Source organism: Haliotis rubra, unplaced genomic scaffold (assembly GCF_003918875.1).
Source record: "Haliotis rubra isolate DU_JTF1 unplaced genomic scaffold, ASM391887v1 Scf97, whole genome shotgun sequence".
NCBI lineage: Eukaryota > Metazoa > Mollusca > Gastropoda > Lepetellida > Haliotidae > Haliotis > Haliotis rubra.
This window is the reverse complement of record NW_025767712.1, coordinates 962971-976440: the sequence shown is the minus strand read 5'-3', so window position 1 is coordinate 976440 and position 13470 is coordinate 962971. Positions and strand designations below refer to the sequence as shown.

Genomic DNA, 13470 nt, shown 5'->3' with positions numbered 1-13470 from the left:
GTCACGATGCATGTCAGTTGTCATCGCCTCGTACAGCCTCCTACAGTAAACTACTGCGTTGCGTCCCGCTTCTTGGTTTGCAGTTGCTTCACTCACCTAACATCACTGGTGGAAACATTACGCTGTATGTTTTCTGACGCTTTTAAATGTCTCAATTGCAAGTTTTCAGCGACCACGGTAACGCTCGCAATGTTTACATTCCCACTATGCAATCGTGGAATGTCGCTAGACTACTCAGCTTCATGTGGATGTACTGATCTAAACATACGCTGGTAGTAGAAATGCGACGCGCTCACATGGTTTACGTTAATCACAGATGTAATTAAAATACTTTAGAGAAGATATTTAATCAGAACGTAAACCGCCATGAAACTGTTTATCATTTGTTTTCTGGTAACGCTCGCCTTAACGTGAGGGGGCAGACACATCAATAGAACAACGCCAGTTAGCCCCTGTGCGAGGATTCTTAATTTAGGTCACCCGACACCGCCGCTTGTTTTCTGCCTTAAATTAATCGTGAATTATCCTTAGAAAGTATTAAATTTGGCATCTTAGAAAGAAATAGTTCGCTTTACCCCATGTATAGTGTAATAAAAACATTTTTTTTCCCTGAACTATTATGGCGTTAAAGCACTCGGACGCAAGCGCCCCTCGCTTTAACTATAATAGTTCAGGGCAAAAGTGTGTTTTATTACACTATACATGGTGGTAGAGCGAACTGTATTTCTTAATTCATTGCAAAGAAGTTTACTATACATAGAACCTGATTTTACAACTTCTAAAATGCCTCTCAAAGACGTTACTAGTATACTCTTTTGCAGCCTAAAAGTTGGTTTAGCACTATCATACAATACTATAATAATCGCTGACATCTATCACAATACTATTGCAATAGTGTGGGCTGCTATATGAATACATTTAACAAAGACAAGTAGCCCTAACAGTCATCCTTATTATTTATTATACTTTAAGGATGGTGCCAGTTATCTCACCATTCCACTAGCTGGCCAAATCCTTGAAAAGTAAGCAACTCTCCATTATCCATACGAAGCCACACAGCTGTCATACCATTCTTCATTTGTATGTTAATTCTACCAAATCACATGCAGCATCAACACATCAGACAAATAGGATGAACTCCCCTTTGTCTTGGAACGGACTCCAATCATGAGTTGGGTATGTTTTGTCTGGCAACAGTCATGGTAACCTGAACCAGTGATTCCTGGAGATGTCCCTGTGGAGAAAGGATTTACCATGATGATGATTATTGCATGTCTGACAATGGTAATGTACAGCCTCTTTATCTCTGGATGTGATTGAAGGCGTATATTCTGGATTCCAAAGCCCAACAAGCTCTGTATGGACCTCTCCCTTCCTTCACTAAAGGAAGTTGGACATGTCAACATCACATGCATAGATATGCCAACTAGTCTAAACAATAATTTAGCCCAATTAGTATTTTGGTCCAACACTGATGCAAAAATGAGTATTTTTTGGCCAAAATTAGTATTAACTTTTCCACAGAACTTTCATATAAAATAAAAAAATTAAATCCATAGATAGTCTAAGACCTTGTTATTAACATTGTACTCACCTAAATCAGTAGTATCCACATATAGCATGATACTGAATAAAATGTGGTTGAAAGTTATTGTGTATGGTACGTATGCTGTTTGATAATTTATTTTTATGTATTTCTTTTTTTAAATTCGTATATTTTGACTGCTATTGTAGTCGTGTATTTTGTACTGTTCTTTCATAACAAATTAGGGACGGTGGGGTAGCCTAGTGGTCAAAGCGTTGGCTCGTCACGCCGAAGACCCAGGTTCGAATCCCCACATGGGTACAATGTGTGAAGCCCATTTCTGGTGTCCCCCGCCGTGATGTTGCTGGAATATTGCTAAAAGCGGTGTAAAACCAAACTCACTCACTATATATTGGTGTATTTTACTTGAAGGTTTTGTTGTTTTTTTTAGTCAGTCATAACAAATATGATACAAGAACATAAAACAAGAGAGGAGTCATCTCATCCAATGAGCAATGCGCACATATCTTGCAAGAAATTAGTTTGTGTTTTTCACTGCAGTCACAATAACACATCAGCCTGTACAGTCTAGGCCAGACAAACAGTCCATTAGTATGGGCAACAACCCACGCCACTACAGTGTGATAACACAACCAAGGCTAGAGATAATCTGCTGTTCCATTTAGTGATGTCTTAGCTAGTAAGGCAACTTGAGATCTCTTCTTCTCATTGGAGGACAAACACACCTGGGAAAGATAGGAGCATGTCAGTGTTGAGAAACCAACCGACTCCTTTTTGTTTTAATATATAGATAGAAGAAAAAGCTGCATATATTTATTGGTACAGATGCATCGTAAGGCACAATCTTATCACAAAGATCATACATGATAGAAAAGAAAATCAGGAATAAATAGTATGTTCAGTCATCAATGAGCCAAACTGACTAAAGTTTCCGTTATCACAGTTGTCAACTGAAGTAGTTTATATTATACAGTTAATGAAAATCTGATAATCCTAACAAGCAATATATATATATATATATATTTCAACAAAAATATAAACATTTAAGCTACACCAAAGCAACGCAAAAAAGTCTCAAAAATATTTTGAAAATATGCATTTTTGTAGACATTAGAAAAGCACTAGAGATTCATGTTTAGAATGAGAAATAAAAACATGGGAAAATGCATTGCCGAACATTACCTTAAGGATCAAATATACAATCATCATTGGCTATTTTTCATCCTTATTTCAAGTTATAAAGCCAATATGAACATAAGTTCTTGAGGCTATTGTCAGATCTAGAATTTGGAAGAAAGGGGTAATGCAAACACATTGTAATACCCAAGTATTTGATTTGGCTGAGTGAAATTAACACGAAAAAGGATGTGTGTACTTGCCCAAATAGCTATTGTGCCGGGATGTGTGTACTTGCCCAAATAGCTATTGTGCCGGGATGTGTGTACTTGCCCAAATAGCTATTGAGCCGAGTTTTGGAAAATGTAGTTGATATTTCTGAAAATGTGCTTGGATGACAACCTAGATAGATAGGTGTATCATGGATGATAGCATAATGTTTCTGTCAGGAGTGTATGTACTGGTGAATTGCAACAACCCTAATATTTATGTAAATATACATCAAAATTATATATATATATATACACAGCATCAAGCATATCAAACAACAAAACATTTACTCAAATGTTGTAATTTCTAGGCAATCTTCGTAAACAAACCTGTGAAGATCCGTGTTAGAATTGATCTTCAGCAACCCATGCTTTTAGTTGTAACGGGATCGGATCGTCAGGCTCGCTGACTTGGTTGACACATGTCATTGTATCCCAACTGAGTAGAATGATGCTCATGCTGTTGACCACTGGATTGTCTGGTCCAGACTCAATTAATTTACAGACCACCGCCATATAGCTGGAATATTGCTGAGTGCAGTGTTAAATAACAAACCAACCAACCAATCATAAACAAATTGGCCTGGGATCAAACCTGCATATACTTACATGAAATGAATAAAGCAGAACTTGGTGCTTAGCAATTTTCCAGCATGAGGCAAAATGTTGGAACTACACTGACAATACATTCTGGAATGTCTACTCAGAGTGAATATTGCTTAACACTATCAGCACATTTGCAGTTATTCATGGCCAGGTCTACTAAACTGTCAGTGACATGTACAAACCCAAAACTGGAATGGAATGCATAACAATCATAAGAAACTTAAATATACCTGTCTATTAATACTGGTTGAATGTCTCATGATCCTGACCAAGTTATTTCAGTCCTTGCTACACATGAAGCAAATTTACAGTTGTTCTTCAAGTCAATAGTTGTCTGGTTCCCCAAGGATCATCAACAATATACAAGAAAACATGTTTGCATCATTAGGTACTACTGTCACGATGTACTCCCTGTATGGAGCGGTGCTCACAGTGGGGTTGCAGTGGCTTGACTCAATGCAGGACTAGCAGTGGCAGACCTCATCTCATCAATACAACATGGTACTCATTCTGAGTGTTGCAATGTCATGTTGCTACAATAGCACTTTGAACAGCATAAACCTTCATCATCACTGTTCATGTTGGCACGGCTTTCCTTACTTTAACATATAAAAACATAATAGAGGCAAATGACATCAAAGCCAAGAAGCAAAATTAGAAACCCACTAAAAGTTTGGTGGTCATCAGATGGAGAAAACATCAATTATCAAACACAGTCTTCCTTATCTTTATAGTATGCCCATCTAAATAATTGTTCGATCTAAGAGTGGTGATCTCTTATTTTGCTGGAATGGAAGCTGAAAGCTTTGGCATCAGTGGTAACAAGTGGGAATTTGAAGCAGCCAACATCATAGTTCTCAACAACACGATCTTCGACCTTGGTGATGACGCGGAGACATCCTGTGAGTTTGGCATCCTTGATGTCCAGCTTGTACAGTTGGAGACACAGTGACACATCCTTCATACTCAGCAGGGGAACGCACACAGGAGGCGGGTTCCTCACTGGAAACAGACACTTCTTAGTAACCATGGTAACAGCTTCTTATCAATAACATCTCCAATTATAATAGTGTTTGTGGTGAAGTAAAAACAGCTTAGTGCAAGCCATTGCTAAATCAATTTATAGAGTGACATTTAAGTGAATATTGTTTATCATTGCAGTCCGCAATCCTCAAGCCATATCACAACAATGTTGAACAAACAAATAGCTGAAAACATACACCATCATCTATGACATCCAGTCACAATGACAATGTGTAGACCAGGGTCCCGATCCAAAAAGCGTTCGTAATGTTACGACCTGTCGTAACTCAATAGTTTATCATAGGTTTACAATTGTCATAGTGCTTCGAATGTTGTAAGGATCTGGACCCAGGTCATCAAACACAACCTCTCTCTCCATATAGGTTGACTCATGAAAGCAAAGATAACATAGATCAATTCCAACCAGGAATCCCCAGGGTCTTGCGCAGTCATCACTCCATGACAACTGACTGACTCAAATTCAATTAGTCTATTCGATTATTAAAATGTGAGCATCCTGAGTCAACCAAAGCTACTACATTTCTAGTAGCAAAGGACGACCAGATTGAACCTGTGTGAGCCAGTGGAAATCAAGGATGTCTTAGGGCCTGCATACACTGCAACCTTAGATTAACACATAATGGCAGACGGGAGGAACAGGAACACAACTGCCCTGTACACCTCTGTGGGGTTAACAAACTATCTATTTTACATAACTTCATCACTTATAGGGTGGTGTCAAACCAGAGTACCAAACCTAAAGGATCCACAAGATATTGAGCATCTTAGGTTAACCGAAGTGTGATGAAAGTGAATAAGCGTTTCTTAAATTTGTACACTTTTGTTAAACCATGGTCACCAGTTCACAGTTATCAGGGTCTTTTAAATCAAACACAAGAACTGGCATTAGACATCACTCACCAGAGACTGTCTTGTTGATGTAGACTTTCTTGTCCACTGAGAGGCTGATGTCTACGATGGACTGCTTGGGTTCAAATGTCAGGTTCCCACACACTGGAGGACAAAACAAATTATTCTTGATAACAACACCTATTTATATAACACTGTCTTGTTACCCTTCCAGTTGTGTAGAGGGGTGTGAGCACTAGACATACATGCAAGAGTCTTGATAAGTTAGCTCTACATAAAGAAATTGCCATCAACATTTAAACACCAGAAATTGAATGTCAACAAATCTGAAGTTCCATTGTATGTCTGGACATGTTTGCAATCTTGTTTATTAATTAATTTGCTAAATAATTAATTCAAAAAGGTTTGTGTGAAATCATAATCAAGCGCATACTCTTCCCAAGAAGGAAGTATGGTACGTGGTTTACAACTAGAAAAAGGTCTCAGCAAGGTTAAGAAAGACATTGATGATTCTGGCACGTGTAGACATAAATGAATGATCATGATTTAGACAAGTTTCACACATACAAGAGGTGGTAGGTAGCCCAGCAGTTAAAGTGTTCGCCTGTCATGCAGAACATCTATACATGGGTATAACATATGAAGCCCATTTCTGGTGTCCCTGCCATGATATTGCCCGAACATTGCTAAAAAAACCAACTCAATTCATACTCTGCCTTAGTGAGTGAGTGAGTTTGATTTTACGCCACTTTAGCAATATTTCAGCAATATCACGGAAGGGGACACCAGAAATGGGCTTCACACATTGTAGCCATGTGGGGAATCAAACCCGGGCCTTTGGCGTGATGAGGGAACGCTTTAACCACTAGGCCACCCCACCGCCCCCTCTGCCTTAGTAGAGGCAGCTAAATAGTGTGGTCATCTGTCTTGTGAAGGTCGATGGTGTACTCATGTGTGTTTTTCAGGCTGATTGGATTGTCACGTGACATAGTCAAGACCAATGGTGCACTCACCTGTGTTGTTCAGACCAATGGTGTCCAACTCCATGTGAGCACAACACCCACAGTCATAGTACAGGCAGCTACACCCACTTCCCAGAGACCCAGAATGTTGCGTCAGCAGTTTCTTTTCCTCTGCAACTGTACAATTTCAATAAAATCTTCATCCAAAGATAAGCAGCAGATTTGAAAACAAAATATGTATACATGCATTTCTGAAGACAAAATTTGAAGATAAGGACTAACTGGAAGTTGTAACCAGTATAAAACTCCTAAATAACAAGACACAAATTCCTCTTGGGTTAAGAAACTAAGAGTCTTTGCAGTGTATGAAATAAGGCCCGTCCGACCGCCCGAGACGGGCTAGATTTCTGACGGACAGTCTAACTTTACAGTTAGCCAGCCCGATGGTCTGGTAAACAATTTAGTAAACTTGAGTAAATTCACCATGTCTTGGTGGTCGGACTCGTTAAATCCATTTTGGGCTGGTAACAATTTGAAGTTACCAGTCCTGATGTCTGGCTGGGTTTCTGGCTTATTTCATACACTGGTCTTTGTCAACAGTCTCTTAGATTCCCATTGAGAATATGATTATGAATTATAAGAATATGAAGTATATGTGCCAAAATATTAAAAACTCTTTCATAAACAGTTTCAGAAGAAACCTATTTCCATACACTTTGTGATGGCTGCTCTTATAAGGGACACAGAGGACTGTGAATCTGACCCTAAATTCACCCTTGGGTCAGTTTAGAAGGCTGGTATATACCAGATTGCCTCGTCAACAGGATAGTTGGGAGACATATTCATCAAGTACATTCTTACCATCAAACCTGTCCTGCTGGCCATCCTGGATATTCTTTGTCCCTGACATAGCCAGAACAGGGCTGCCTCTCGGTGGAATCTTAAAACAGCCAAGCTTGAATGATTCAACAACAACACTAACCAGCTTGGCCACAACATCAACACAACCACTGAAGGTGTGCTGTTGGATACTGAGATTGTAGAACTTTACACAAAGGCTGGCTTCTTTCTTCAGGTAAGGCAACCCCACACAGATAGGAGGGGGGTTCCTAGCTGAAACAAGATGTGATAGGTATAGTAGGGAGTGAGACTGACAAAAGGTTGCTTTGCTGACTGACTGACTGAGTTTAGTTTTACGCCGCTTTTAGCAATATTCCAGCAATATCACAGCGGGGGACACCAGAAATGGGCTTAACACATTGTGCCCATGTGGGGAATCGAACCCGGGACTTCGGCGTGACGAGCCAAAAGTTTGCTTTGAAATCTCTCTTCGACATATGACTACATGAATACTTGACGAGAGAGACTAGGATGTTTCCTGCTTAGGTTATTTACAGATTATCACCAGGTGCAAGGTGACAAACCTAGAAACATACTCAGACTGAACACATGATCATAGCTTACTGACATGCCTAGCCAACGCAACTCTGGAAAGTGAGTGCATCTGATTCAAATGAGTAAAATTGTATGACATACATGTGACTGTATTCAGCTTTTAGAGCAATATATTACAGCTAAATCTTTTTAATGTTGTTTGGTTTGTTGTTCAATGCAGCACTCTGCAATATTCCAGCTATACGGCGGCAGTCTGTAAATAACTGAGTTTGAACCAGACAATCCAGTGATCAACAGCATGAGCATCAATCTACCAACTGGGATACGATGGGATGTGTAAAGCAAGTCAGCAAGCCTGACTACCCAATCCTGTTAGTCGCCTCTTACAATCTGAACAAGCATGGGTTACTGAAGATCAATTCTATCCCGGATCATCTTTACTTTAAAGTACTTAGATGGCAAGGACAGAATTTTGGAAAACAGCCCTTTTACATACTGCAATAGCAACGTCCCCACCATGATGACAGGTGGACATGTTCTTCAGGCAGGAAAATAAGCTGATCAAACCAGACAGCACAGTTTTGGCTTTGCTGACAAGAGCCCAACATGTTCCCAACTCTGGGAGATCAGCAAGCTGAAACCCACGGCAAGGTGTTTGTCTACAGAGCCATTATCCTCATCACATAAATTCTGTATAAATCTACCGTCACTGTCAAGCAGACAATGAGAATAAAGGAGTTTTGTCCGATGATATGGGCAGTGCCAGCCCTAGCCAGGCCACAAGTGCTACTACAGTGCCCCTATAAAAACTTACGCCTCCTTAACAAAAATGGTAGACGGATAACTGGGCTTCTTCCTTGTTATTTCAACCTTGGAAATGTTCTTGTCCCCCTAGCCACTACCAGCCTGAAGCATCCAGGACAGTATCAATATGGAATGATCGAAAGCCATGTGTATGACAAACCATTCAGATATATCTCGTCATGCTTGAACACACTTCTTTACAATCGAGGCTCATGACTAGCCTTCTCGAAAGTTCCTTGGTGTCGTGGAGGAGGCTGCTGAGATTTGCTTCAACACTATCTCCTTTCATCTTAATGTACTTCCAGAAGTTATCAACTTCTAACCATGACACATACAGACATTATTCATTAATCAGGACTTACCAGAGATGGTCTTTTTGAAGTACACAATCCCATCCACGCTGAGTGTCAGGGACACTCCATACTCATCAGGTAGGTAGGTCAGGTTGGTGCACACTAGATGGGGAGACAAACACTTTCAGCTAATACAGATATCCTTCCACATAAGTGAATTATGAGTACTCATCATGCTAATATATAGGGAATCTCACCCGAGTTACTTTTGATATCAAATATATCACCACGAGTTGATAAAGTAACAAATATCCGAGGCTTGCCGAGGATATTTTTACTTTTATCAACTAGTGTTGATATATTTGATATCAGAAGACACGAGGGTGAGATTCTATTTATCATCAAAAATCACTCTTCATTAGTTTTCAATGAAAAATGTACATCTCTGAACACAGTACTGCCATTAGATTTGCAGTGCAGCGATGTCATAGCATTGTGACGTCATCAAGTTCATGAAGTCATAGCATTGTCAGGGCATTGTGCAAAATCTACTGTCAAAACGATATCTCCTAGGAGATATCGTCTGATCTCACACAATCTCCTGTGGAACACAGTTTTGGATGATAAACACAGATATCTCTATACCATAAACATTGCCCTATATTTTATCTAACAAAAATGATGCCATGAAAATTGTTAAAATTAGGCACCCTCTACCCTTGATCTGAACTAATGTCTTTTCTTCCATTAGTAAACATACCATTATTAAAAAGTGAGTGCGTAAGCAAGGTAAGCTTTACGCAGCTTTTAGCAATATTCCAGCAATATCGCGACAGGGGACACCAGAAATGGGTTTCCCTCATTGTATCCATGTGGGGAATTGAAGCTTGGTTTTCGGCATGATGAGCAAATGCTCTAACCACTAGGCCACTCTACCACTCCATTATTAAAGAAGGTTTCAGACCCCTAAGAATGACAATTTAACCTACCCACTTATATGCTCTTGCTCCTTGTGATCCAAAACACATGTGTTAAACTTGGTGCCCTACCTACTGGTGTAACAATGTCAGTGAGAGTCCACACTTGGGTATCAGTTTAGGATTTCTAACTGAAATGTGTTGTGTCCAACTCTGTACTTTCATTTACCTGTGTCATTGAGTCCAATTTTTTTAACTTCCAGATGAGCACAACATCCACAGGTGTATCCAACACATCCACATCCAGTCCCATTTGGTTGTTTCAACTCCAACACTTCATGAGAATCTGCCACCAGGACAGACAAAGTACATGCCACTAATTAATAACGAATGACAGCAGGAACAATTTAACACAACATATGAGAATTAGAAACTGTTCATTCCATCATCATGTGAGTGAATGAGTTTGGTTTTATGCTGCTTTTAGCAATATTATAGCAACATCAAGGCGGGGGACAACAGAAATTGGCTTCACACATTGTGTCCATGTGGGGACAGAACCCGTCTTCAAATGCTTTAACCACTAAATTAGTGTCGGAAGTAGAAAAAAACTGTTTTTAAGCTGTTACTCTGTATCCCTAAAATTTACACAATTGCAAATAACATATGTCGAAATAACCCACTTCGGCCTAACTGTGCATTCAGTGGGATGCGTAATAAGATATCAAGAAAAGCATATTTACTCGTAAAATCGGGCTAAACTTAGAAAAAATATGAATAGCTGCAGAAAACAAAAGATCAGACTATAGATGTCAATTAGGTCGCTCAGCCAGGTATGACGACAGACCGTCGACTCCTCTGGCATGAAATGCATGTGCTGCCTACAGGCATAAGGGGTCATCTCAAAGATATTTTGTGCTTTTTCATGTGTGTTGACTATGTCTCATCTATTGATTAACATCTTACGAGTCTTTCTTTCATATAGTTTATTTTGAGATATGTAAAAGAGTATGATACCTGATAACAATAGAAACGCATCGGATTAAATGTCTCAAAATGTCGAAAATGAGAAAATGCCGTTTTTTTCTATTTCCGACAGTACTTTTAGACTACCTTGTCCAGCATGTAACTAGACAAATTTACACTATACTTTCCTGGAATACAAGTTTATTTCTATGAACAAGTTTATTTCACGAAAGACTACGTACCCCACTGCCCCCAAGAATGACTCAAGGCTGCACAAACCAGTTAAACTAACCTGGTATTCAACATCTTGATATCTTGTATAAAGTATAAGGATGCTCATTTTTTTTTCGTTGGTTGGAACCACAGCTTACCCTATTGGGAAACCGCCAGTGAAACCAAGTGACCCAGAAAGTTCATTGATATTCTACATGACACAAAAAGCAGTAATTTGTGATAACGGTTTCATAAACGAATGCCGCCTGAAACTGAAACTATTTCCCAGTACATTGTTGCACTAAAATCACTTGGCAAAGATTGTGAGTTTCGATTGTCGCTTCATCAAAGATTACATGATGAGCTTGCTGTGGAAATACGAAGTGCCGCGACCAAGAGTGAGTGAGTTCAGTTTTACGCCGCTTTTAACAATATTACAACAACATCACGGCGGGGGACACCAGAAATGGGCTTCACACATTGTACCCATGTGGGGAATCGAACCCGGGTCTTCGGCTACCCCACCGCCCGCCGCGACCAAGAAAATACTTTCTTTTTTCTGCATATTCCCCAGTGGAAACTTGTGAGTAGAATCAGAAACCAGAGACCATATAATAAGGTTAGTGCATAGTCTCTGCAGAAACGAAACTTTTTTTAACACCAGAAGTAAATTACAGAAATGTAGAGAGGTGTCTTTCTCAATGAAACACCGAAATATGGACAATATCTAAATGGATATAAACTACCTTTGGTTACAAATAGTCTTGATATCTCTGTTCCTGCACTGCCACCATTTCCCGCATTTGTCAGCCCACAAAAAGCAGCTATGGCAAATACGAAGAGAAGACTTTCCTTCCTGCAAGCCATCTTGTTGTTGTTATTGTAAAGAGAAGATAACTCCGCATTGCGTTTCCGTACCACTAGTGAGTGTGCAGTAATATTTGGCGGGAAATTTAAATGTTTTTACCCAAAAGAAGTACATAACTCCTACATAACAACAGTATCTTTATGAAATATTTGTTCGTCTTTTATATATACTCAGCAGCAAAAGAAAACGTCAGTAAGAATTCAAAATTACATAGGCACTGTAATCAAATCATTACAGAAATGGACATAATAAGCGGATAATTTTTTTTGTGTGTACAATATCTTGACACATCAATGAATAACTCAGCACAATGTCAAGACATTACGTGAACGTTTGCAGTCCTTTCAGACTCTTGACTTCAGTATCTATTGTGACCACCACGAGCGGCAATAACTGCAGCACAGCGTCTATGCATGGAGTGCACCAATCGATTGATGAAAGCCATTGGCACCTGGAACCACACTCTGAGAAAGGCCTAGCGCGATAAATCGGCTGTTCGGCCTTGGTATGACATTATTCAGTCTCCTCTGAATTTCATCCCAAAGATTTCAAATGGGTTTAAATCAGCACTAAGGGCTGGCCACTGCATAATGTTGACACCGTTCTGCTGTAGGAAGACCCGTGTAGCTCTGGCAGTATGGACCCGGGCGTTATCATGCTGGAAAATGTTGTTCCAGTGACGTGCGAAATGTGGTATGACGTGGGATCTGAGAGCTTGGTCGATGTAGCGCACCGCTGTGATGCCGCCTCCTCTCCTGGGACCAAGGTTCTGGAACACCACAGGACCCACTCTCTGGTTCAGTCCTATTCCACCCCATACCATGATGCTTCCACCTCCCCAAGAGTCTCTTTCCATAACACATTGGTCTGAGCAACGCTGGACACGTCGTCGCCATATTCTTGTTCTGCCATCTGCAGTTGATACGCAGTACCGATTCTCATGTGTGAACACAACAGTTCTCCATTGCCTGGTGTTGTAGGGCAAACTGTAGACGTTCACGCCGATGACGAGGGGTGAGGATAGGTCCACGGTAAGGTCTACGGCAATGGAGGTTCCCGCTGTTAAGACGTCGGCGTACTGTATCAGTACTGATTGGTCTTCCGTGTGTTCCCACTGTCTGGCGAGCTGTTTCGGATGCCTGCATGAAGGGATTCTGTACATGCTGTTGCACAACATGGCGGTCTTGTCGTCTTGTGGTGACCCTTGGTCTGCCAGTACGTGGGCGATCATGTGTGGTGTTGGTGGCCCGGAAACGTTGCTGCAGCATGTAGATGGTCCGAACGTTGACCTGGAAGTGATTGGCAACGACTTGTGCAGTGTGGCCAGCTTCAAATCTTCCTAGCGATTGGTTCCCCTGAGCTGCCGTGAGTCGCGGCATCCTGCTGACGTTGTAATCTAATGTGAATGTTTTAACCAGGTTTGGGGGTGCATTTTATAGGGCTAGTCCTCATGAACAGCACGTGCAGCATGAGTTGCATGAAAAACATGGAGAACACCGTACCATCTCCGAGATCAGGTTGCGATTTTGAGACCATTTCCTGGGTTCCATTCTGAGTTTGGGAAGTAATGACTTTGCTCAAGTAAATTTGGAGATGTTGTCAAAAATATTCAATCAAAGTTC

At 40.4% G+C, this 13470-nt stretch overlaps 1 protein-coding gene across 2 annotated transcripts; it reads right to left on the bottom strand.

Annotated features, from left to right (window-relative positions):
• Window positions 1–1065: 1065 nt before the first annotated feature.
• On the bottom strand, window positions 1066–11880 carry LOC124265249. 2 transcript variants are annotated; one of them, XM_046700037.1, is made up of 7 exons: window positions 11727–11880; window positions 10031–10147; window positions 8954–9046; window positions 7254–7505; window positions 6444–6569; window positions 5482–5574; window positions 1066–1234 (listed from the first exon to the last, which is right to left on the bottom strand). In XM_046700037.1, the coding sequence occupies exons 1-7, from the start codon at window positions 11845–11847 to the stop codon at window positions 1092–1094; spliced, it is 945 nt and encodes a 314-aa protein (XP_046555993.1). In that variant the 5' UTR covers window positions 11848–11880; the 3' UTR covers window positions 1066–1091. The 2 variants fall into 2 exon arrangements, with proteins under 2 accessions (XP_046555993.1, XP_046555992.1); XM_046700036.1 differs by lacking the exon at window positions 1066–1234 and adding an exon at window positions 4122–4539 and having other exon boundaries at window positions 11727–11878.
• Between the last annotated feature and the right edge of the window lie 1590 nt (window positions 11881–13470).

Bases quoted from the DNA above. Each gene is read 5' to 3' on its own strand.
- LOC124265249 (XM_046700036.1), bottom strand. From the start codon at position 11,847: ATGGCTTGCAGGAAGGAAAGTCTTCTCTTCGTATTTGCCATAGCTGCT. The intron at 5,575-6,443 runs GTGAGTGCACCA...TTTGTCCTCCAG, and splicing joins CATTGGTCTGAACAACACAG to TGTGTGGGAACCTGACATTT. The intron at 4,540-5,481 runs GTGAGTGATGTC...GTCTGTTTCCAG, and splicing joins CATCAACAAGACAGTCTCTG to TGAGGAACCCGCCTCCTGTG.